We start from the raw sequence: 26,855 nt of genomic DNA, 5'->3' as shown, positions 1-26,855 counted from the left end.
GTAATGGGATTAGAATAGTTAGGTGCTTGATGGCCAGTACAGACACGATGGGCCGAAGGGCCTGTTTCTGTGCTGTATGACTCTATAATGATGGAGAAAGCAATAGAAGGGTATGCTGACAGGGTTAGATGAAGAGAGGTGGGAGGAGACTTGTCTGGAGCATAAATGCAGGCATCGACTTGTTGGGCTGAAAGATTTGCTTTTGTGCTGCACATTCTATGTTATTCTTTAATAAAAGTGCTAAATATTAATAATATATATTAATAAATATCTTGTGTATCAGAAACAGGTCCCTGTGGTGCTGCCACTTCATTTAGTGATGACAAGAAGCCACAGTGATGCTGATGTCTGTTACATTGTGAAGCTTTTGGACAATGTGGGAAAATCGTGTTAACAATCAGCTTTGTTGCTTGTTTTTAAATGGTTCAACAGCCCAATGTCAGTGTGGTTTTATTGTGATAGTTGGCAATGTTTTGCATTCACCATGGTGTCACCAAATCAAATGGCAGCATAGGAGGCCTACACTGACATCAAAAAACTAATTTTTATTGAAGGCAAATATTTATAGCTGTTTCTGTTAAAGTTCAGAGATTTCACAATAAGAATAAATAATAACAGAAAATACTAGAAACACTCAGCAGGCCAGGCAACATCAGTGGATGGAGAAAATCAGGTTTAATGTTTTGGGTCAATGATCTTGTATCAGAACTGCACTCTTCCATCTGCTCTGAATCCAGTGGAGACCTTATGGGTGGAATTGAGGAACAGAAAAGGATCTAAAACTGTAATAGGTGTTGTGTATAGACCCCCTGGTAGCAGTTCTGAGGTGTTAGATTGTATAAATGCACACATTAGGCAAGTGTGTAACAAAGGCAGAGTAGTATTAATGGGGGATTCTAACTTACACATAGATTGGGAGAGGCAAACTAGCAAGGTAGTGAATTTCTGGAATGTGTCCAGGATAGTTTCCTACAGCAATATGTCCTAGATGTAACAAGGGAACAGGCAATATTAGATTTAGTTATGAGTAATGAGCCAAATTTAATTAGTAGCCTAACTGTGCATGAACATTTATCAAATAGTGATCACAACATGATCAAATTCAAGGTAGCGTTTGAAAGTGAAAAGCACGAACCAGCTACTAGAATTTTAGACTTGGATAAGGCTGACTTGACCGGGATGAAACAGAGACTGTCCACCGTAAACTGGGTAGATCTGTTAAGGTCTGAAGAACAGTAGATAATATTTAAAGACACATTTAACGAAATACAGAGCGAGTATATACCCCCGAGATGAAAAAGCTCCACTTCACAGAAAAAACAGCCATGGACAACTAAAGGAATTAGGGATAGCATAAAACAAAAAGAAAGGGCTTACAAAAATGCAAAACGCAGCACAGATCGGCCGAATGGGATCGATACAAAGACCAGCAAAGGGTCACAAAGCAGCTTATAAGAGCTACTAAAAGAGATTATGAAAGGAAACTTGCAAGAGACATCAAAATCAATAAGAAGAAATGTTCTAGTTACATAAAGGGAAAACGAGTGGTCAAGAGCAATGCAGGCCCACTAAAAGCTGAAAATGGAGATATTGTCATTGATAATGGGGAAATGGCAGACATGTTGAACAATTACTTTGCCTCAGTATTTACAGTTAAAAAGGAGGATAACTTGCTGCAAGTTCCGAAAAAATTAATAGCCGATAGGGGATAGGGACTTAATACAATTAACTCAGCAAAACATCAGTAACAAGGAAATTAATGGAACTAAAGAGTGAGAAATCCCCAGGACCTGACGGTTTCCATCCGAGGGTGTTAAAGGAAGTAGGGGAGGGCATTGTAGGTGCCCTAACTGTAGTCTTTCAGAGTTCCCTGGATTCAGGAGTGTCCCTCTGGATTGGAAAGTTGCACATGTCACTCCACTTTTTAAGTAGGGTGAAAGGGGAAACCAAGGAAATTACAGGCCGGTTAGCCTGATATCTGTGGTGGGCACGTTTTTAGTTTTAGAGTTACAGCACTGAAACAGGCCCTTCGGCCCACCGAGTCTGTGCCAACCATCAACCACCCATTTATACTAATCCTACACTATTCCCATATTCCTATCACATCCCCACCTGTCCCTATATATTTCCCTACCACCTACCTATACTAGGGGCAATTTATAATGGCCAATTAACCTATCAACCTGCAAGTCTTTGGCATGTGGGAGGAAACCGGAGCACCCGGAGGAAACCCACGCAGACACAGGGAGAACTTGCAAACTCCGCACAGGCAGTACCCAGAATCGAACCCGGGTCCCTGGAGCTGTGAGGCTGCGGTGCTAACCACTGCGCCACTGTGCCGCCCTGTTGCTGGAGTCTGTAATCAAGGATAGGGTGACTGAACACCTAGAAAAATTTCAGTTAATCAGGGAGAGGCAGCATGGATTCATGATGGGTTGGTCAAGCCTGACAAATCTCACTGAATTTTTTGAAGAGGTGATGAAGGTAGAGGACAGGGGAATGTCTATGGATGTTATTTATATGGACTCCCAGAAGGCATTTGATAACTAAGGTAGAAGCCCATGGAGTTGAGGGCAAATTATTGACATGGTTAGGAAGTTGGTTGAGTGGTAGGCGACAGAGAGTGGGGATAATGGGTAAGTACTCCGATTGGCAGGATGTGACTAGTGGTGTCCCGCAGGGATCTGTGTTGGGGCCTCAATTATTCACATTATTCATTAACGACTTGGATGATGGCATAGTAAGTCATACATCCAAATTTGCTGATGATACAATGTTAGGCAGCATTGTAGACAGACAGTCTAGATGATAGCATAAAATTGCAAAGAGATATTGACAGACTAGGTGAGTGGGCAAAACTGTGGCAGATGGATTTCGATGCGGGCAAGTGTGAGATTATCCATTTTGGACCAAAAAAGGATAGAGCAGGGTACTTTCTAAATGGGAAGAGGTTAAGTACAGTGGATGTCCAAAGAGACTTGGGGGTTCAGGTGCATAGATCTTTAAAATGCCACGAGCAAGTGCAGAAAATAATCAAAAAGGCTAATGGAATGCTAGTCTTTATATCTAGAGGATTGGAGTATAAAGACACAGAGGTTATGCTGCAGCTGTACAAAACCCTGGTTAGACCCCACTTGGAGTACTGTGAGCAGTTCTGGACACCACACCTTAGGAAGGATATATTGGCCTGGAGGGAGTGCAACGTAGGTTTACAAGAATGATACCTGGACTACAGGGGTTAGGTTACGAGGAGAGATTACACAAATTAGGCCTGTTTTCGCTAGAATTTAGAAGGTTAAGGGGTGATCTGATCGAAGTCTTCAAGATATTAACAGGAAAAGACAGGCTAGATAAAGATAAACTATATCCACTGGTTGGAGATTCTCTAACTGGGGGGCATAGTCTAAAAATTAGGACCAGACCATTCAGGAGAGATGTTAGGAAGCACTTCTTCCCAGGGTGGAAGAGTCAGTTACTAGGGGACATAGGTTTAATTTGTGAGGGGCAAAGTTTAGAGGGGATGTGCGAGGCAAGCTCTTTACACAGAGGGTGGTGAGTGCCTGGAACTTGCTGCCGGGGGAGGTGGTGGAAGCAGGTACAATAGCGAAGTTTAAGAGGCATCTTGACAAATACATGAATAGGATGGGAATAGAGGCCGGAAGCACAGAAGGTTTTAGTTTAAGCAGGCATCAAGATCGGTGCAGGCTTGGAGGGCCGAATGGCCTGTTCCTGTGCTGTACTGTTCTTTGTCCTTCACGCAAAAGATGTTAGAGGTTTGGAACTCTCTCCCACAAACAGCAGTTGAAGCTAGAACAGTTGTTAATTTTAAATCTGAGACAGATAGATTTTTGTTAAGCAAAGATATGAAGGGATATGGGCCAAAGGCAGGTATATGGAGTTAGGCCGCGGATCAGCTATGATCTCACTGGATGGCGGGACGAACTCGTGGGGCTGAATGGCCTACTCCTGTTCCTATCTTCCTATGTTCCTATAAATGGTGGAACAGTGTTCAACCCTCAACCAGGCACTCACACATGGGGCATTCAGAAAAGGAAAAGGAGTTTACAAATTTTGGTGGTGGCGGGGGAGGGGGTGTGAGGGGAAGAGGGGGAGGAAGGAACAAGGGTATGCCAATTATGGAAAATCAAACAAAAATGTGTATTTCATGGAATAAGAACCCCAAAGGATCAGATACATTCCAGGCAAGCAAAGTGCTAACCCCCAAATGCTAATGACAGCACCCGCTGTCTACTTCTAGATACTGGATTCCAGTCAGTGGTCTGGAAGGGGTAGGGCTTCATGCAAGAAAGGCACAGTCCTCTCACTCCATCTGTTACATCCTGGAAGAATTTAGAAACAAATACACAGGGAATCAACTAGCATTAAGAACAGGAATAATATAATGGTGAGCTGTATTAACTTCACCATCAAAAATTGTCAGTTGAAATTTATGAGCAAAAATTATGAGTTTGTAATTAGTGAGCCAGTGAGCTCACATATCATTTGACCTGATACATTTTAGACATCAGCAGGCCAGCCAGTCATTTTTATCACATACAAGTGATCAGTGTAGCAAATGTTTTACTCATCTTCGCACTGTTAAACCCAAGAGAAGATGGATTAAGCTGCCTTGTTTTTGACCTGTTAACATCCGTCCACAAGTTTTTAACAATGGTAAAAGTAAACTTCTACCATTGATGAGTTATCTTTCACTGCATGCTAGTCCTACTTACGTGAAACTGATAATGCTGATTTCTTCGTCAGCCAGTTTGAGTCCATTTGACAAAATAAGTCACTCTTTCAGCAGCAGAGGCCTGTTCAGTCCTTACCTCTGGTCCCTCTGCCAATGCTATACCTGATTACTGCCCTGAGATGGAGCAGTAATTCTAGGCTATTATTTATTCAACAAAAGCACCTCATCAAGTAACAGACAGCAACAAAGTCATAGTAAAGACAACTAGCTAGTGAGATCCCTGTCATGATTAATTCAGCCAAAGACAAACATGAGAATAAAGCTGTGTTCTTGACTTGATAAATGCATTTCCTTTTTCACCAGAATAATAGAGGACAAGAATTACATCCCACCGAGCTGATAAATAATACCTTGCAAAGTTTTCTCTCTCAGGCTTTTAAACTATGATCAGTTGGAAGTGATGTTTTTGCTTATGTTCCTGAATGGGGCTGAGGGTGGAAGAAGTCCTGTGGTGTTCAGATCACAGGACAGCCGGGTGTTCTGTATACTAACGTACTATTGCCATAATACCAGTGTAAAAGGTGGTCTGCTTGACTTATGGACACTTTATATATGTGGACAGGACTTTTATTTAATGTTTTAGTAAAAGCAGACACCCTGCTTGTGCTATTGAAACTTTCAAAATTTAGCAGCCATAGCCACAGGAGTGTGATTCGCAGGCTACAGTTTAGCATGAGTGCTGCTGACTGTGAGCAGCTCATAGCTTTTATTTGCCTTAAAGCAGCTGTGCCTTATAATACAGATCAGGTCTTAAGGTCCATGTATAAATACAGATTAAAATAGTGATGCCAAAAATCATATTCAATGGCAAGTATGAAGACCTGAACAATGGAATCAATTGCTATACATGAGTGAGCCGTTGGTGAACATTATTAATAGTACACATTTCCATCTACTACATTAAACATTCAAGTACCGAATGTCCTTTGTACAATACATACGAGGGCCTATTATCAGAGTAGGTACTGCTGGCGAGTGTCCAGAATGTGTTCTCATGACTTGGTGGAGTTGCGGATAGTGATGATGGAGGTTGGTGGAGTTGCGGATAGTGATGAGGATTGTTAGAGGATACAGCAGGATATCGATCGGTTGGAGACTTGGGTGGAGAAATGGCAGATGGAGTTTAATCCGGACAAATGTGAGGTAATGCATTTTGGAAGGTCTAATGTAGGTGGGAAGTATACAGTAAATGGCAGAATCCTTGGGAGTATTGACGGGCAGAGAGATCTGGGCGTACAGGTCCATAGGTCACTGAAAGTGGCAACGCAGGTGGATAAGGTAGTCAAGAAGGCATACGGCATGCTTGCCTTCATTGGTCGGGGCATAGAGTATAAAAATTGGCAAGTCATGCTGCAGCTGTACATAACTTTAGTTAGGCCACACTTAGAATATTGCGTACAATTCTGGTCGCCACACTACCAGAAGGACGTGGAGGCTTTGGAGAGGGTACAGAAGAGGTTTTCCAGGATGTCGCCTGGTCTGGAGGGCATTAGCTATGAGGAGAGGTTGGATAAACTCGGATTGTTTTCACTGGAACGACGGAGGTGGAGGGGCGACATGATAGAGGTTTACAAAGTTATGAGCGGCATGGACAGAGTGGATAGTCAGAAGCTTTTTCCCAGGGTGGAGCAGTCGGTTACTAGGGGACATAGGTTTAAGGTGAGAGGAGCAAAGTTTAGAGGAGATGTGTGAGGCAAGTACTTTACACAGAGGGTGGTGAGTACCTGGAACCTGCTGCCGGAGGTGGTGGTGGAAGCAGGTACAATAGCGAAGTATTTGTCAAGATGCCTCTTAAACATGAATAGGATGGGAATAGAGGGATACGGACCCCAGAAAAGCAGAAGGTTTTAGTTTAGACAGGCATCAAGATCGGCGCAGGCTTGGAGGGCCGAATGGCCTGTTCCTGTGCTGTACTGTTCTTTGTTCTTTGACTTTCTGATTTGCGCACCTGTGGTTCCTCAATGCTAATGCTGATACAGAAAATTACCCTCACTCTAGAATCTATGATGATTTTCTATCAGTTAGTAACGTTAATATTTTTTGAGAAGAATTAACATCTGTTATGAACCAAATGAAACACCTTGGCTAACTGGATAATTTGAATAGACTCTCAGAACTTTAATCCTGTTTATGTATTAATTTATTTGTTTTAGAAACAGAAGTTGTGAAGTTGACTGGGGCCCATCATTCCTCCTTTTGCTCGTCTAAGGTATAAAGAGACTTACCAGAAGACTACCAGAGATGAGGGACTTTGGTTCTGTAGAAAGACTAAAGAAGCTGGGATTGATCTCCATACAGCAGAGAAAGTTAAGGGGAGATTTAATTAGAGGTGTTCAAAATTATCAAGAGTGTTAATAGAAGTAAATAAGGAGAAACTTTCTACTGGCAGGAGAGTTAGTAAACAGAAGACACAATTGTCAAAAGAACCAGGGATTAAATGAGGAGAATTTTATTTTAATGCAGCGAGGTGTTACAATTTGGAATGTACCACCTGGTTTAACAGTAACTTTCAAAGGGAAACTGAATATACACTTGAAAAGAAAAGATTTCCAGGGCTATGGGGAAAGAGCATGGAAGTCCAGACTAACTGGATGGCTCTTTCTAAGAGCTAGCACAGGCATGATGGGCTGAATGCCCTCCTTAAGTGCTGAATATGATTCTTAGAAAAGACGTATAGGCATAAATAAAAAGTGCTGTGATTTTGGGAGTAAGTGCCAATGTGTGATTTGATCTGATGGTGTGGCATTGCTAGATCTAGTTACAAGTAATGGCATAGATCAGCTAGATGAATTAAATGTGAACAAACACCTTGGGGGTAGTGACCAGAATATGATAAGTTTTAAGGTCTAAATAGAAAGGCAAAAACAAGGGCATGTAGTTGGAGTAGACAGATTTTAGAAAGATGAGCAGTGAGCTAGCTGAGGTGAGGTGGAAAGAAAGAATGTTACGCAGGACTCTAGAAATTGCCAGGAATATGTAAGGTCTTCACTTGACTGTTTGTAAAAGAAGATAAGTGGGGAGGAGATAAAGCTTGAGTTGGGTAAAGCGAGATGTGATATAACAAATAAAAGGAATTAGAGAAGTTAGTTAAACCAAAGGAAGTCAAAGGACTGAATTTTATGAACGTGCCGCAAATCGCGGTGGCACGCTTTGATCTCGGAGGTCTGCCCAGGAAGATCCGCTGTCGCTGAGCCCCCGCAATATTTCGGGTGGGGGCTCATTTAAATGCAGGGGTCCGAGAGGCCCCCCCCCCCACCCCGATGACATCTTGCAGGCGCCATTTTTAAAGGGTTGCAAGTCCTTACTGGAAATTCTAATTTTTAAAGGGAGCATTACCTTTAATTTAAATTAAAACAGTAAAGTACACATCAAAGCCCCTCTTCCACCCCAATCAACACCCAATAAATTTATTTCGCTCTCCCCCCCGAAAAACCATTTTTGCCGGTACCAACCTTTCACCCCCAAACTTTATCTTTGCCCTTGAACCCCTTCCCACCATTCCCAGCCAAAGGAATAGGTTTCCTCCATTCCCCCACCCCCCACCTGAAAACTAAACTCCTTCCCACTCCCTACCAGTGTCTCGCCTTGAATCCCCAAATGGGGATCAGAAGGCGCGGGACTTCCGGCTGCAGGTAAGTTAATTAACATGTATTTGCATAAATTTCATTAGGCAAATGATAGCCACACCGAGGCCTCGCTGCCACCAGTTAAATGCGGCGAGGCTCTCTCGGCATTGGGAGTTGTGGCAGATCTCCCCCGGAGAAATTTTCCGGGCCCCCACGCCATTACCCCTGAAGCCGGAGGGCTAGTAAAATTCAGCCCAAAGTGTTGTGGACCTGATGAGATACATCCAAAATCATGAGAGAAGAAATAGCAAAAGCCCTAGGAGTGATCTATTGGGAATGGATGTGTGCTGGAAGAGTGGCCAATGTAGTAACCATTTTTAGAAAGGGAGACAGGGCTAACTTGGGTAATTGCCACCAAGTTGGTTTGTCATCTACAGTAGGCAAAATGTTGGAATTATTAATTAAAGATCAAATCATTAAATATCCAGATAAAGAGAAAATAATTAGAGTCATCCAATAATAGGGGATCAAAGGATGCTACATGGGGATAGCAATGAGGTGATGGGATGAGCAAAAAAGTGGCAGATGGAATTCAATGTTAGTAAGGTGGTATATCTTGGCTATGAAAAGAAAAAAATATATTTTGAATGGGGGAATGTAGTGTGACATAAAGAGTGGAGGGATTTGGGGTTCAGGTTCACAAGGCATTAAAAGCAGCCCCTCAAGTGAATAAGGCCACAAAACGCTAATGGAATGCTGAGTTTTATGGCAATAAACATGGAATATAAAAGTCAAGATGCAATGGTGAATCTATATAAAGCTTATGGTAATATCACAGTTGGAGTACTTTGTGCAATTTTGGGTTCAACACCAAGAGAAAAACGTTGAAGCAATAGAAAGCATACAACACTGGTTCATTGGGATGCTGCCTGGTATAAGGATATGCAAACACCGAGAAAGACGTTAAATATTGGAGCTGTTGTCATTAGAACAGTAAAGATTATAGGCTGATATGATAGAGCTGTTTAAAATTCTGAAGGGATGGAACAGAGTGGATTAGAACAGACTAATAGAAAGATAATGAGAGGAAATAGAATTAAGATTAAATGTAAGAGATTTAGAATCAAGAGCAGGGGAACGTTTTTAAACACAGAGGGCAATGACTCATAACTTGTGAGGCTGTGGAATGCACTAGCAGAATTTATGATGAAGGTAATGGCAACCAACAAAACTGCTCAGCAGGGAGGGGGGAGGGGCGTGGTAGGTAGGATCACAACAGAAGGAAGGAGAATGGGGTATTGATTACTGGCATCAGCTTGATGGCAGACTGCAGTTACTCCCAGATATTGCTCCTGTGTGTATGTCAGTGTTGGTGACTGTGGGTCCTTAGCTATGTAATGTTCTTTGGGTGCACCTGGAAGCCCACTGGGATGTACTTGCTCTGCGAAGGGAGCAGATTGTACATTATGGGGGCAATTTTAACCTAACTCATCTGTTGGGAAACTGATTAGATGGATTGCAATGCTGATTTTACTCACCATTGAAGTCAACCGGCGTTCCAGCGTATCCTGTGGATTTCCCACCTGGTGATTTAGGTTAAAATTGCCCCGTGAGTTTGCATGTATGGGCATGTTAATGCAATAAATGCAAATCATCCGATAGATGATTAATATTGTACATGTTTGTACATCTGCACTGCCCTTCAAGCTCTCTCCAAAACAAAATAGACATTTTTATCTTAATTGAGTGCTGTTAATAGTAGTCGCACAGTTCACAAGCTGTTGACAATATCAACTTCCCATAAGCCAACATCAGTGTTCCCCACTTTTTCACAGGTCTAGCAATATTGATCAGTTAGTTGTCTCCTCTTCCATCTTGTTAAATGCATGGAGTCGTTTCTGTGAAATTGTTCACTACTGCCATGACTAAAGGTGTCATAACAGCAATGCTCAGATACACATAAACATTTCAGCATCAATTCCCAGGTCACATGTGTCATGACAAAAAAAAATGTATCAGGATGTGTGGACGGTACACTCTGTGTATTGAAGAACCAATCTCTGAAAGCCCGGTGAGGAAAATGTATTAAGTATCTTTATCTTTGGCCTCCTTATCTCGAGAGACAATGGGTAAGCGCCTGGAGGTGGTCAGTGGTGTATAGAGGCAGAAAATTGACATAGGTAGGTTATTTTGGTATCCTTTCCTGCAATATGTTCATTCTCTCATTATAACCTTCATTAGGGATGTTATGGGGAACAGCACCATTACTGGGAGTGGGAATATGGGATCTACCTCTTCTGAGGTACCAAACATCCCACTATATGGCTGATCAGTGTGCAGGGCAATGAGAAACTGTGGGCAAAGTTCACTTAGGTGATAACAGCAAAACTTGCAAACCAAGAGCATTAACAGAGGGCCTTCTCATAATGTGACTTGCAGGTAAGTCATTCAGATCTTGGGCCGTTCCCTAATAATGGACTATGCTTCATTAGAAGAACAGTTTTTATTCATCCATCAGCAGTCCCATTCATTAAGGGCCATAAGTCACCAGGGATCATAAAGGGGAAAATAATGTAACGTTGAGGCAGCCAGCAACCTTTTGCCTCTGCTGCCCAATGTACTGTTCACATGCACTGTGGCATTCTCACTGTGTGTCATGCACTATGTGCTGGGTAGTGGTAGTCAGTAAGTTGACCCTGCATTCCATGAAGTTGGTTCCATCCTATGCAGGTGCATAGAGTCGAGGCTTTGGCAGTGCTGTGCCAAGTATATATTATTGATCCAATAATGCAAGTTATATAACCCCAGCTATTTTCACTGTTAAACCATTCCTTGCTACATCCTGATGTATAATTTTCAGCATATTACATTTCACAAACAATTTTAATGACAACACTCCTTCATGTCCACAATTGCTCTGTGCTGCTATTTCAGTCAATATACACTTCTTACCTTTGGACCCTTCTTTAAGTAATACAGCTTCTTCTCGATTTCTTGCTGTGCCCCTTATGTCACTGAGACAGAGTTCATTCTGTCAGTGAAGATAAAAAGAAAAAGAAAACTGGCAATGCTGGAGATCTGAAATATAAACAGAAAATGTTGGAGGCACACACAAGGTCGATTAGCAACTAGAAGGGGAAGAGACAGGCTAACAATTTAGGTGTAGGGCCTTCATTCATCTGGAAGCTGGGAGATAAATCAGGCCCTTTGTAGGACTGAGAGAAACAAACAAGGTAGGGGCAAACAACAAAGCTGAATGATGTTTTCATTAGCTGCTCTTAACAGGAGTGACAGTAGCTACAACGGTGACGATTTGTTTTACCTGTAGTTCATTCCTTCTAGCTTATTGCCCACTCTCCAGTTTTGACCAATAATTAGCCTATTAAAACATTGATGGGCCTCTTGCATTTTTCCAATATTTTCTGTTTTTATTTCACTCTGTCAGTGACACATTGGTACATTTGGTATCTTCTTTGCGTATTGGACGCTGCCTTTCCTCATCAAAACAAAAAAACAGCCCTCTCATTGCTTCATTACAGTGGCTTCCAGCATTGGCAGGACTCAATGTTTAATTGTGTCTTTATGTAAGTCTTTCAAATACTGCGCACTGTACAAATGGATGAAGGAATTTGGACATTGGGTTGAGGGTTTGCTAGTTGCTTGAACAGCATTAAAGGATTTAATGCAAGAGCATTGTAGCTGACTGTTATTTACTTTTTGTTGCTCCTAAAAATAATTGCATTCACAGAAACCAGTGTTTGAAAGCCGAATGTTCCCACAATTTCACTGGGGACTTCTGCTTCATGTAAAAGCAGCGCACTGATCAGAACATTGTGTTTATATGGAAGTAGAATCAGTTTTACCAATTGAAGTAAAATGAAATTCGCTGATAGCCCCAAGAGCAAAGCTGTGTGTGCAGAATCCTTACTGTTAAATTTAGGCTTAAGAAATTGGGTCACTGTTGTGTATAGAGCCATGCCACCTAGTGATTGTAAAGCAGAATAAATATATATATATATATATATATATATATATATATATACAGTAACAGGATGTTCATAGAAAGAGGTAAATCAAATGTCTGTACTTCATCTTTTTGAGCTTTGATCAGTGGAGATGAATTGCAACTCTACTGATGTTCATGATTTTTTTTCTATTTCATCTTAATAAATGCTTTTTATACTAAAAGATCAACAATGTCTTAACTTTTATAACTTGCCATTTTTTTCCAACTGCCCATTACAAAATCTTCTTCCCTGTGCTGTTTTCTTTGTATCTCATGTAAAAACTTAAAGGGAAAACAGAAAGCCAACCCATTTAATCTGTAAGATCCACACAGTCCGTAGAGCAATTTTAATGCTAAATATTTTTTTTAACTGCAAGCCAGAACAATAGGATAATTCATAGAAAATGCACAATTAATAGCCACCTTCCTGATCCTAAAAGACAGCAATAATGAACGCTGACATTAGAAAAGCAGAACCTCTGTCAATTAATTGTGTTTGAATAACATTATCAGCCATTCAAAATAGCAGCCAGCTTTTGCTGTTCTTAACAACATGGTAGAGTGAAAAAAATGTATGAAATAAACTTGGACTGGAATGAAAAGTATTTAAAATAACATCGCAGGAAAAGCAGGAATTCACACACTGGTGTTTAATACGGTTTAACGGACTCTTATGATGCTGTAATAATCACTGATTATCATTTTTAAGTTGATACTGCATCTTTTGTCTGTGCACTCTATTCAGCACAGTCTGTTAGTATGTTGACATTTTTTGGATTTTTACTAACAGGTTCAACTGAGGAGTATGGGATACAATAACCAGCCAGAAATACACTCATCGCCTTTTCAGTGCGGTGGTAGCACAATCTCCCTAAATAATAAAGGCAGGCATAGAATACCAGGAATAAAGTCATGCCCTGTGAATCTGTTGATCTCTATTTTATAATATTCATTTTGAAAGTAATTGGCACTGAACCCAACAGGTTCCAAGCAACAGTAGCTAGGATGTATCGAAGATGGTTAATCAAGAGGCATCTTGAATATCTTGTACAAATTAGGCGAGAGACACAGTATCAACTGGGTAATTACATCTGCATGTTTCTATGGATACTGCACACAAGTATGTTTTTCAAGATGGATCATTAGCTGCATAAGAGGTTACGTGGAGCACCTATGGGCTACCAGCTGCAGAGGATAGTGATAAAGATCGGGATAGGAGAGGCTGAACATTGGGATGACTAAAGCCATTGCCTTTGGCACCCACCACAAATTCCGTTCCCTTGCCATTGATTCCTTACCGCTCTAGTCACTGTCTTCAGGTTGAACCAGACTGTTTGCATCCTCGATCTTCTATCTGATCCTGAGCTGCACTTCTGACCCCATACCCTCTCCATCAGAAAAACTGCCTACTTCTGTAACATTGCCCAACTCTGCCCTTGCTTCAGCTTATCTGCTGCTCAAACACTCATCTATGCTTTTGTTACTACCAGATTTGACTATTTCAATATTCTCCTGGCCAGCCTCCTATTTTTCACTCTCCATAAACTTTAGCTCATCTGAAACCCTGCTGAACATATCCTAATCAATACCAAGTCCCACTCACCTATCACCCCTGTGCTCACTGACTTACAGTGACACACAGATCATCATTGTGTGACTTTTAAAATTTTGGCCACTCCCTTTGCCCCACCATTGGTAACTGTGCCTTAAGACACTTAGCACCTAAGCTCAGGAATTCCCCTCTCTGCCTCACTCTTCTCCTTGAAGACCCTCCTTAAAACCTACTTCTTTAACCAAGGCTTTATTCACCCATCCTAATATCTCCTTCTTCGGTTCAATGGAAGTTTTGTCTGACTATGCTTCTTTGAAATGTCTTAGGACGTTTCCTACATTAAAGACATTACTTCATTGGTATTTCAATACCATTTCATTGGTACTTCAATAATTTTGAATCCAGCCATGGAAATTATAATAGGTATTTTTCAGTAAAACTTTGTTTTTAAAAATAAAAGACTTCAACTGAAACTCAAAATATATAATTCCCATCACATTATTAATAGTAAAGGCTTGAATCACTGCAATCAAAGTATGGAACAGATAATCCACATAATGTCTGGTATAATTAATCTTAGTAACAGGTACTATATGAATGCAAGTTGCTGATGTTGACTAATGAGTCTGACCTAACAGCACTCCAGAGGAAGTCTTGTCTCTGTGATCCTCATCTTCCTTGTGATCTCCCAGTTCTTCTTCCACCTCCTGGTTTTGTTCCCATAAGCTTTAGACCCTGAATCAGTTCACTAACAAATTTCCACTGCTGACACAGTATATTATATATATTTTAATATTTACTCCTAAATTGTAGCATACTAACAGTTATTGATAACCAAGAAAATTTACAAGTATCTGTGCTGAGGTAACTTTTCAAGACAATTTTTGACTCACAACACATAACCCCTGAAAGTATTGCAGCCACAGAAAATGATAAAGATGGACACATGCAACTGAGCTGTAAATCTTTTATGTTCCAACTAAAAAAGAACATCTGATAATACTAACTTACTTATCAAAGGGTAGAAATTCCCGTCAGCGAAGTTCACTTATGAATACTTAATATCCAGAACTACATTCATGTGTGCACTATTTTTCACTGGTGTTAACCCATTTAAAAGATAAAAGGGGGAAAAATTCCTCAAGGCCTGTTTTCAAACAGGGGGGTGATGATGCACAAACACCCTGCGCCTGGTCACGTTGAGGTAAGCGGAGTGCAAATTTCAGTGTGCAACCCAGTACAAAACACACTGCTGACTGGCTGCACACTCAATAGGGGGCCCAGCAGCACACGTGGCTAGCATGTGTTTCATCTAGCCTGTACGCCTTAAAGGTAGCCAACCCCTCTTAAAGGGGAGAGGCACACATTGTACATAAGCTACTGCAGACTGTCTGAGGAAGACTTGGCTAGCGGGAGAAGCACAGCAAATGGAGCAACAGGCAAAAGAGAGAGCTCCCAGGTTTTCTGATGCACCGCTGAAGGCATTAGCCCAGGAGGCAGAAAGGAGGAGAGATGCAATGTTCCTGCAGAGGGCTGGGAGGCCCTCAAGGCACATCCTGAGAACGGAATGGGAGAAGGTGGCCAGGGAGGTCAATTCCCCGAGTCCGGCCCCGAGTACCTGGCAGCAGTGCTGTAAGAAGTTCAATTACCTCACGCAGGTTATCAGTGAATGCATCTTCAAATGGCATCCCCTGCCCACGGCATCACCAACCTCTCATGCTGCTCAATGCACCACATCCCCATCACTCATCCATTAACAATCTCTAGCAATCAGGACACATGCCTAATATTCCACCTTACCCTCACGCTCCTACAATGCTGCAAACCTCACACCTACCTTTACTGCTTCCATATATCTCCAGTTATTCATCTTTGGCAGGCCAAACATCACCCAAACACATTGCACCACACTCACTTCTGTCTCTTTTGCAGGACAAGTTGACCCATAACAGAACAGAGCAGACCAGAGCAGAAGCATGCCTGTACCACCCGAGTCCTCTGGAGGAGACGGGGCTCTGCAACATGGGACCAGCTGTGCCTGAGGCTGTTGTATCCAGCATCGCTAAGAACGTTCAGGATGATAGTATATTCCTGCCTTGTGGTCCTTTTCAAATCCCACCTTGCTCTCATCCTGCTATCTGGCATTAAGTGCAAGCTGTAGATGGTGTGACCATGCGCCTCTTGCTTTCCATCACAACTCTTTTACTTCCCCCCCTCCTAGCCCTCCTGTTCTGCATTTCTGCTTTCAGATACCCAAGAACTGCAGGCTGGCCAGTAACTGCACCTCATGAGGAAGGGCAGCAGTTACACCTGACCTCTGATGAAAAAGCACCATCACTTGCTCAGACAGTCGCAACAACCAACTCAGGTACTGGCACTGTGCGTACCTTAGAGGGTAGTATAGAGTCAGAATCTGCACGTATTGAGTCATTGGGCATGAGTGGTTTGCAGCCAGGCCAGGGAGAAAGGTTGGTTTGTGTGCCAGCTTATCTGAGGGCGAAGTCGCTGACAAGTCCTGCTGCAGAGGACTCAGATGAAGCCTTTGATGGGGCAGCATACAGGAGAACGCTGATGAGCATGTACATCAAGATGCTTGGTACATTGGCAGGCATGTCAGACAGCCCGTTGCCACTGTCAAGGAGCATGGAGGATTCTGGCTCCAACTTTGTGCAGTGATTGAAACCCGTCCTTTTCAGTGTGGAAATGCTGGCCACCTCCAAGACAGCAATTGCAGACCCAGCTATGATGCAGCATCTGGTGGCTGATGTCTCAGTTTCCATTGCAACACAGGCAAAAACTCCCCAAAGTCTCAGTGCTGCAGTGGAAGCTCAGACTGAGGTAATGAGTTTCATGCTTGGTGCCATAAAAACTCAGATTGCTTTCAGCATGACTGTGATTCCAGTGCTCATAGGGGCTTGCAGGGTGTCACATCAGTTCAGCAATTTGTCCTCCAACAGATTACGAGCAGTGCCAGTGGATCCATGGTGCACAAACCTTCTGTCCTCTCCCAGGATGACAGCATTTTTGCTTCCACAACTGCCACTCTGCCAGTGCTCTTGCTGTTGCCTCTCAGCCTGCCAACCCAGACTGCTCCTGCCCATGCCAAGGTGGTGCAGTCCAAAGCTGGGTTGTCAAGGCCCAGAGATGCTGGAGGTCGCCCTGCAAGACCATCTGTAGTCTCTTCCACTGAAAGGGAGCAGCCTTCCACCAGCCATGCTGCAGCCACTGGGGTAGCACTGCGTAGGAATACAAGGTCAGCCAAAGACACCCATTTGAAAGGCACTAAGGGACTGCACAAGGATGAATAGTTCATTTTTGTATGGATTATTGGAAGTGTTGTTAAATAAAGTTGTTATGGAATGATTTTTGCTGGGGGCTTTTATTTCAGGATTTTGGCCAAGAGGATGCTATGATGGTCCGTAGCAGATGAATTGAAAAGTGGGGAATTTTTGAGCCACTGTGATTTGGGGATGACATCCTGGGGAAATCGGTGTCTCAGTATCCTCTCACAGACGGCCCATCCAGAGCGATGGGGTCTCGGATGCCTCCTCTCTGTTTCCTCCTCCTTTTCCTGCTCCTCTCGAGGTGACCTCCGAAAGCCTGGTGGCAAGGGCTGTGCCCTCAAGATAACTAGGTTGTAGAGAATGCAACATACTACAATGAACTTGGACACCTGCTCTGGGGAATACTGGAGAGCGCCACCCTGATCAGTCCAGAGAGCAGAACTGTTGCTTCAGGACAATGATGATTTTCTCCAGGACATTGTTGGTTGCTGCATGCCTCTCATTATAGGCGCACTGCCCTCACACGGTCAGGTGGCAGCGGGGGGAGGGGGGGGTGGGGGTTGGTGGTGTGCTCAAGGGTCAGGTGTAGAGTCTGGCGTTGTCACCCAGCAGCCAGCCTCTGGTTCTTCCTGGTGGCACAAAGATGGCAGGTTTGGCTGACTGCAGCAGCATGAATGTGCTGAGGCTGCTGCCAGGATAGCAGGCATTCAGCAACAGGATCTTCTGGTTATGGTCGCACACCAACTGGACGTTGATAGAGTGATAGGCAGCCCTTCCAGTTACGGAATATCTCCCCATTAACATCTGGGGCCTGTAGAGCCAAATGCATGCAATGGATTGCACCCTGCACCACGGCGATTCCTGTCAGCTTGGCAAAATCAGGTGCTGCCTCCTCCTGCTTCTTGCTGGTCAGCGAGAAGACAATGAGGTCCCCTTGCTCTCTATACAGGGGCTCTGTCACTTTCCTGATGCAGTGAAGGACAGCAAGCTCTGAGACGTTGCTGAAGTCACCTGCTCCTGCCCGGAAGGATCCATTGTCATAGAAATTTAGGACAACAGTGACATTGATAGCCACTGGCAGTGCAGTCCTCACTCTGCTGTGAGGCTGTCGGTCGGGTTGGAGGAGGTGACACAGTTCAGTGACCAACTCCTTGTTGAAATGCAGGCATCTCAGACACTGCTTCTGGCTCAGGTGAAGGTAGAAGTGTTCCTTGGTGATTAAGGCCTTCTATTGAGAGCCCTCCTCCTCCTCCCTCTAAGCTGCCTGTGCTCCATTTCCTAGTCATGCTGCATCCCAAGAGGAATTGCAACTATAGCCCCATTACTGACAGGGCAAACAACTCCTCTCCCCTCCTTGTCAAAATCTAGAACCACTAACTTAAAAAATCCCAAAAGGATAGCACAACTCCTCCAATAACACAACACAGTACTTCTACTAATTCTGCACCAGCAAAGTTAAAGCAAAAGCAGCTCACTGGAAAGTTGAATGATTGGCCCTTTAAATAATGGTAGTGGGAAGTCCCTCGTGCAACTGAGTTCATGTTCAGCTGGGAGCGATTCTGAGAGGGTGCTAATAGGACCTGCGCAGGCCAAAATGGCAGATCAGGCATCAAATCAATGTTAGAGGCTGTTTGACGTCACGATCTGCCCACTCTGGACACTTCCAGTGCATGTATGACACACCCATGCTAGTGCCCTGTTAGTAAGGGTGCATTGCGCACTCAGCACCGGAAGTGGCTTGGAGCATTCCAGCCGAATTTTTTCTGATCAGGGCTTCTATAGTGTCGGCACCAGCAGCGTCACAGAGCCAATTTCATAGCCAAATAGGTAATGCCTGCTTAACAATAGCAGATGCATAAATGCAGTACAAGTGATTGAAGATACAGTGATAAGGGCTTTTGTGAATGCAATCTTTAATAAGATATGTGTTATTAGAGCATGTAAATTCTGCTCTCTCAGTTTTAATCTGCATCAACTCATCAGTCCTTTTTCAACATGGTGAAACCTCCTTTTGCTCTGGCTTATGTATAATAATATAGAATTATAACGTAATATACAAAGACATTACACACTTGTCTTGGCCTTCAATGCATTGTGAATAAACTTACTCATCTGGGCATACTATTCTGGGGGCTGCTGATGAGAATAATTAGTTTCGGCAGTTCTCACCTACTTTGACATGAAAAAATGCATCAATGATTGATTTGATCAAATATACCCAAGCCAATTATTGGATCCTGGACATACAACTCACTGAGGGAAAACCTGAGGATTTAACCAGTGAGAAGGCAGTGTTATTTTTAATCAAAGTTGTTGCTGCTCCTGAAATGGATAGTGGAGGCTGGAGAAACAGTAGGCCAGTTACTTTAAACTTGAAAGAAAGAAAATCAGATTATTGGTATTGATTATATTAGGAAAAATGACAATTAAAATTAAAATGTATAGAGAGGTTGCAAGAAGGGACCACAGAGCAAGTGGGACAACAGATTAAGTGTTTAAGTTTATTTAAGATTATGTTTTTAGTTGGTTATGGTGAATATTGCAGCAGTAAAGATACCTCCAAAGTTTCAGCAATATTAGTGTAATATTAGTTTTTTTTTCAGCATCAAACTGTGTGAGCTGAAACACACAAATCCAGTTGGTCCTAGGAGACAGACATGTTCCTGGACCTGTTGACAGTCTAAAACTTGAAAGTGTACAAACCCATAATGTATTTTTGCTACAAAACATGAAATGTTGAACGAAAATTCAGAAATTTAAATATATTACTTTAAATTATATTCAGAAAAATTCTAATTTAACACCTGAAAATGAATTGCTGTAGCTAATTATTTTTAAATAAATCATGGGATTTGTAGATTTAAACTGAAACTATAATGCTGATGGGTCCATTTCTGACTTTGTTCAATTTCTCCTTAGATATTTCACTTTTTACTATGGACATTTTTACACGGGATGTGTTGTTTTCCTTTAACATAAGTATCTCATGCTAAACGATTGTGTTAGTTACTCCAGATAGCTGCCCTCCATATTTAATATTAAAATATATTAAATATTTAACATCCCTGATGTTCCTATATGTGCCTTAATATAACACTACTTCCAACATTTGAAATGCTTAGCTTATTTAGTTTGGATTGCTTACTTAAACCCTGAAACTAAACCAGATTGAAATTATTACTAATTTCTTGAACACAATATTAGAAAATGTAAAAAGCAAGTTATGAAAGGGGACAAATTAGTTTCATTTGGGTCTTGCGATTGTGTTAAGACTTAAAGCCTTGAAAACCTTTGAATGATTCAAAAACCAAGGCATCAAAACCACCAGGGGTTGAAATGTGATTAAAAATGGAGCCTTGTACCTGTGCTTCAAATTTCTAGCAGATCAGAATAGTCACAACCTACAGCTGCTCCGTTATGTCCTCCATTTGCCAGCTTGTTAAGAATAGTCATTGTTGCAGCTATTGGAAATATGTCAGCATTACACTAAATGACTAAGTGGTATGTTGTTAGGGATGCTTAGCATTTGACTTATATCCCATGAGTCAGCTGAAGATAACTCACTGCTGTGAATAAATTATGATCAATGCTATCAATGGCACAAAAATCATATCCTGCATAACCTCTTAATATGTTTTTATTCCATATATTAAAAATTAAACTTGTAAACAAGTAAAAAGAATATGTTGAATGTGGCACTATATTCCTTTGTACCTAGTTCTAGTGCAATTTAACCGACTATTATGGATGTAGAATATTCAGGCTTTGAACGGTCTCGTCGCAACAAACTTTCAAAGTAAAAAAAAAGATCAGGTACTTAGAATGTGATGATCTAATCTCCATGAACTATGGGAAATACTTCATGGAAACAACATCATCACATGCATGGAATGATTTTCTAAATGCGTGCTGTCAGCTTGGCTCAGTGGTAGCACTCCTGCCTCTCAGTCAAATGGTATTGGGTTCATGCCCACTACAGATTAGAGAACATAATCTAGGCTGACTCTTGAGAGCAGCATTCAGAGAGTGCTGCAATGCTGGAGGGGTTGTCTTTCAGCTGAGATGTTTAACTAAGGTACTATCTGCCTGCACCAATGATTCAACTGGACGTAAAAGATCTCACAGCACCATTCAAAGAAGAGCAGGAAGTGCTCCTGGTGTCCTTGCCGACATCCCTCCCTCAACTAACACCAATGGCCATTCACTGAATTTGCTGTGTTAGTTTGGAACTTGCTGTGTGCTACATTTGTCTACACGACAACTGCGACTCCACTTCAAAAGTAATCCACTGATTATAAAGCACTTTGGGATGTGCTGAGGACATGGCAAGTGCTATATAAATGCAAGGTTTCTCTATCCACAGAAGCTTCATAGTTAGTGTGCATTCAGAAGTTCAACCCTATTGTGGAAAAGAATTGATAAAATTGCAGTGCTTGATAATAACACTTTTTTAGGGAACTATAACTTCATCCATGTGACCATGTTTCACAATACTGGTATCAATCACTTGCAAAGTTAAACTTCAATGATCAAAAGAAAAAATCCATTAAACTACAAAAAAAATCCAAATGCTAAGACGTTTTAATAAAGTTAAACATGTAGGAAAAGTACATAAAAATACCTCAGAAATAATGAAAAACTAGTACTTCTGAAATGCCACGCAGTACAAGAATGTGACTTTGCTGGTATATTGAATGAATTATCACAAGGAACTACCGAACCAAAGTATCTATGGCAGAGATTTATAATTAAAGTACTGACTGAGTATTAGGAATGGGTTGTGTTCTTCATTATGTTTGCATGAAAATAAATGCTGACATTAAAAGACTGCTTATTTCAGGGCAGCAGTTGACACAATCAGGTGGCAGTGAGGGCATGCAGTGCCAGGTAGGACAATAGTTGCTAGGGGGAGCAGCAGGAGATGGGGCATGAACCTGTAGTTAATAGGGCAGTAACAGAATGTGGAGGAAGATATTACTGACTAAGATTAGCTGTTCTTTTGTGGTTTATCTTCCAGAGATTGGCGAAATAAAGATTCAGTACAGCAGATTCCGATTACAGGTGGTAGATCAGAATGGAAACAAAAGTTACTGATAAAAACATAAGTTCATTGAAGGGGTAGGAATGAGAATAGTCCATACAGCCCATCTAGTTTACCTCATCTTTGGATCCATGATCAAGACCTGTAGTGACCTTTTGTAACTCCTGAAGCCCATGTATAACAGGATTGAATATACATACCATCATAGACTAATCAAGGAGCACAATGTGCAATTTGTGGCTGTTCTCTATTATTAGCATGTACCATCAAAATCTGATAAGATTTACACTGTTGATATAAATCACTTTATATCACAACTTACAGGTCCACAGTCACTGTGATATAATAGAGGACAATAATCATAATGGATCACATGTTTGTCTGGGTCACAACAGCACCCTGTTCCAGTGATGTGGTCTTATCAGGTTTCCACAGCCTGTGAATTAGACCACTTTTTCTAATTACTACCCATTTAAGGGACCATCTGAGCAGTTAGAACTTTCCTCATTTGCAGATAGACACAAAGCAGGCACAGGATCATGCAAGTCTTAGTTTTTGGCAACCATGTCACTCAATTTATTCATGAGAATTTTTGTTCTGAACTCAATTGGCCTTTTCTCCAAGAGCGTTTCCTGTGCCTGCCTAGGTACAGAGCTCAAAGTTAGAAGAATCCCATCAACCAAACCAAGTGATATTTCCATGTTCTGCACTCTTCATCCCTGGCACTTGGAGCTGTAGCTACCAAAGGAGCGTGCTAAATTGTGCCTGCTACTGTTGTGGATTTTATTCGGCTAAGACTGAGGTTTAAAACACTCACTTGGAGTTTCAGATTCTGATTCCCAACTTCTGCATCCTTGGAGGATTGATCTGATATGTCCAGCAATCGTTTGAAACACTAAAGCAATGCAATGCATGAAACGCAAGACTGCATCCGAAATCCAACAATATGCATCTGGACTTTCACACGTTGGAGCTAAGGGAAACGTACTCAGCTGACTTCCAGAAATGTCCAGGGTGGGAAAGACGGCGGTTTCGCTTCGGTAGTTTCTCAAGCAGCTCCACGATCTTCGAGAAACTGGGACGCTCTTCCTGCTCATAGGCCCAGCAAAAAAGCAGGATATCCTGGAATCAATCAGAAACAGATAACAGATGCACTGAGGCTAAAAAAAAAATCAATTACAGTACCATGCATTTATTTATTTTCACCAGCTCACAGATCAAAAGCTAACACATCCCTTAACAGGTTTTAAAAATGGAATATAGCTAAATTGGCCACACAAGACAAACTCAAAAGATTTATACTAGGGATCTGTAGTGTGAGACACAGGTGACCTAACATCAATACAAAAATGGTATTGTTGGAAATTCAGCATTATATAATCAACTGGATTTATAAACAACACTATGAAAACAAAATTATATTGTCAAATGGTACAAATGTAATAAAGTCATTATTAGCCATTGGAATCAGCGATATTTAACTATATTTACCAAGTTGTAGAAAACTGAAACTGCATAAAGGGAGATAAAGGCAGTTTGATGTTACCATATCCCTTCCCTGAGAAGGGCCTTTATTGCTGAAAAAGGTAGGTAATGGTTAGCCTTACCAAAAGAATTAAAGGTGCAAAAGTTCATCAATACTGTTCTCAAGGATACAGACTTAGCAAGACAGCCATGCAGATCAAAAGAAATTGTGCATTTCAAGTAAATGTGGTTGTAACCTTTGAACCTCCTGACAGACCCAAGTCATATATGAGCATGTAAACGAGGAGTGAGATAGAAGGGAGGGGTGGGCAGGTGGAGAAAGAGTAAACCTAAGGTCAAGCAGCATCACTTTTACTGCATGCAAGTTCAACTTAAGCACTGACTATTAATCAACCACAAAAAAGGATGTTAGGGATAAAATGTGACCTTTAACCTGATATAGGAATATAATCAGCAAATGCAGAGGAAGAACTGTACTAATACAAAAGTGTGCACTGACTCTTCAGATATACCTGGCTTAGTAACTGTTCGTATTATTCTACAACACCTTTTTATAACATCAATTAGGTCAATCAAAAAAATATAGTATAAAGACTTGCAGACATTTCAAAGGCTTTACAGTCAATGAAGTACTATGTCACTGTTGTAACGTAGGAAACACGGCAGCCAATTTGCACCTAGCAAACTCCCCCAAACAGCAAAGTGATAATGACCAAATAATCTGTTTTTGTGATGTTGATTGAGGGATAAATATTGGCCAGGACACCAGGGATAACTCCCATGCTCTTCTTCAAAATAGTGCCTTGGAATCTTTTACGTCCACCTTAGAGAGCAGACATGGCCTTGGTTTAACATTTCTTCTGAAAGATGGCACCTCCAACAGTGCAGCACTCCCTTAGTACTGCACTGGAGTCTCAGCATGATTTATGCGCTCAAGCCCTGGAGTGGGACTTGAACTCAGAGCCTTATGACTCAGAGGTAAGAGTGCTGCCCACTGAGCCATGCTAATGTGTTAGCAATATTTTCAAATATGAATTACAAGAAGTAATAGTCATTAAATAGAAAAATGTACTGCAGATTGTTTTGCACCCTTGCCCAAATATTTTTAATCTATTTTTGGCTCTCTTGCCATAACCCAAGTAGTAAGGTAGGTGATATATTTCAAAGCTTTGTTGTTGCTGCTTCAAATAAATCACGAGGAGACTGGGATAGTAGAGATACAATTTTGCTTAGCTCCACTCAGCACCTCTCCATGATAGCTTGGCTGCGATTAGAAACTCAGCACGTGGAGAAAATGGAGAGGAAAATCCCATATCTTACCATTGGTGGCATAGTGTATTAATGTATTGGTGCCAGTTTATAAAGGAAAATAGTCTAATTACAAGTAAATTGGAAATATGTTGTAAAATTGCTTTGTAGTACTTTAAGTTTACTGAATAATATTAGCTAACCAATGGCTTCTACATACCGAAATCTCTTTTCCCACGCCAATTTGACTTAGACTAGGCTTCATGCCTCGCCCAGCTTGCCAAATTATCGCATCTGTTGGTTGATTCTTGAAAGGCCACTCACGTGCATGCAACTCGTACCATATGGTTCTGTCATAAAATTTAATAAATGCATTATCAATATGGTGTTTTCAAAACATTTATACACATGTAGGGCTGGATTTAATGGGCTCCCGAAGACGGGCTGGGAGGCGGGGGCCCATAGAATTGCGAAAGGGGGCTGGAGGGGAAGGGCACATTGCCTTCTCGTTGCACTGCCATAAAGTTGGGGGGGAAAGGCCGAAGACGGTCTTCCTGCCCAGAGGCCAATTACTGACCACTTAAGGGCCTCTTCCTGCTGCCACTGGAATTAAGCCATGTGGGGAGGTTGTACAGTGAAACGAAGCAACCTCCCTGTAGATTGGTTGGGGCGGGGGCCTACTCCGTGGACAATCTGTGGCTTATGGAGGGCCCCCTCCGGCAAACATCCCACCTCCTGTTATACTCTGCACCCCCAGCACTTCAATGCCCACCCTGCACACCGCACCGCCCCCCCCCCCCCCCCCCCCAACATCACTGGGGACTGCTGGACTGGCCCTGGCTACCCGGCCTCACTTACTTTTGGTCCCGGACTCCAGCACTGGGTCTGGTCCCAGGCTTCCTGTAGTACCGGCAGTGGCCTCCACTCCTGGTGGTGGTGCCGATAGTACTGAGCTGCCGTCTTTAAAGGGATGGGGATCCCAGCAGCGGGCACTTAAGTGCATGAGCGCCGTTGAATTGAGCTGCGGGTACTCCGAGAGGCTGAGGCGGAGTTCCTACCGCCTTTTCGGCCCAGTGCCGGGGGCCCCATCAGTGCAACTAAATCCAGCCCCTAGAATTGCAACAGGTTTTATTGCATGTCACTCATTCCCACTAGGTAGGAAAAGAAACCCCCAAAATCTCTATTTGAATCTTTGTAATAGGCTACAGCAGGAGAAAGACTAAATTAAAACCCTGTTGCACTTGCAACATCTAAAACTGCTCTGACTATGCAATGTATGGTTTATATATTTGGGATAGTTGCTAATAAAATGCATTCTATGATTTAAATGTGTTGAAAATGTTATGAAGGTGCTCCGCTCTTGAGATGTTTTGAGGACTTACGATAAAGATTGTGGACATTGGCTCATTTGGGAAACTGAAAAGATTCCATGGATGTATTTTTTTTCTACAAGGGTAACTGGGAAGACACGATGTTTTGTTTGAAAACAAACCTTTACTGGATGTCACATGCCTTAAGTTAAATAAACAACAGAAGCCTTGGTGACTTGAGGGAGATGTTTACCGAGAAGGGACATGTCAAGATTTATTGGTGGTCAGGAGGTTTTGACTTTCTGGATGAGGTGTAGACTGTTTTGAATGTCAGTTGAGTTTGTAGCCTGCTTAAAGAAACACCCAGCTCATCTTTCTGCAGCTCTTTGAGAAACACTGCAAAAATTCCAGTGCATGATAGCTAAAACCCCTGATACTGTATTTCTCCTGAGAAGCTACTAGAAAGCCTGCCAGATTAATTCTCGATGCTGGCTGAAAAAAGCTGCTCCAGAAAAGATCCCAGTGACCCACGTACATGTACTCAGACGCCAGACTGTACATCATTTGGGACACAACATATATTATGCTTTTTCTTCAAGAGTTAACAAAT

General features: G+C 42.0%; 1 protein-coding gene across 2 annotated transcripts in view; it reads right to left on the bottom strand.

Annotated features, from left to right (window-relative positions):
- Positions 1–11,180: 11,180 nt before the first annotated feature.
- ksr2 (kinase suppressor of ras 2) overlaps positions 11,181–26,855 on the bottom strand; it is a 490,636-nt gene continuing 474,961 nt past the window's right edge. The window contains exons 19-21 of one of the 2 annotated variants that reach the window (XR_010977280.1): positions 25,156–25,285; positions 23,020–23,324; positions 11,181–11,397 (exon numbers count right to left, since the gene is read on the bottom strand). Coding sequence is in view for 1 of the 2 variants with exons in the window: in XM_068055178.1 (XP_067911279.1) it covers positions 23,163–23,324; positions 25,156–25,285 (292 nt within the window). In the remaining variant the exon portion in view is untranslated. Of the gene's footprint in view, positions 11,398–21,741; positions 23,325–25,155; positions 25,286–26,855 lie in introns of those variants that run through there. The other variant, XM_068055178.1, reaches the window with a different exon arrangement.

The sequence above is a fragment of the Heterodontus francisci genome, chromosome 23 (genome assembly GCF_036365525.1).
Source record: "Heterodontus francisci isolate sHetFra1 chromosome 23, sHetFra1.hap1, whole genome shotgun sequence".
Taxonomy (NCBI): domain Eukaryota; kingdom Metazoa; phylum Chordata; class Chondrichthyes; order Heterodontiformes; family Heterodontidae; genus Heterodontus; species Heterodontus francisci.
Note: the sequence above shows the minus strand (reverse complement) of the source record. Positions and strands in the feature narration are given on the sequence as shown.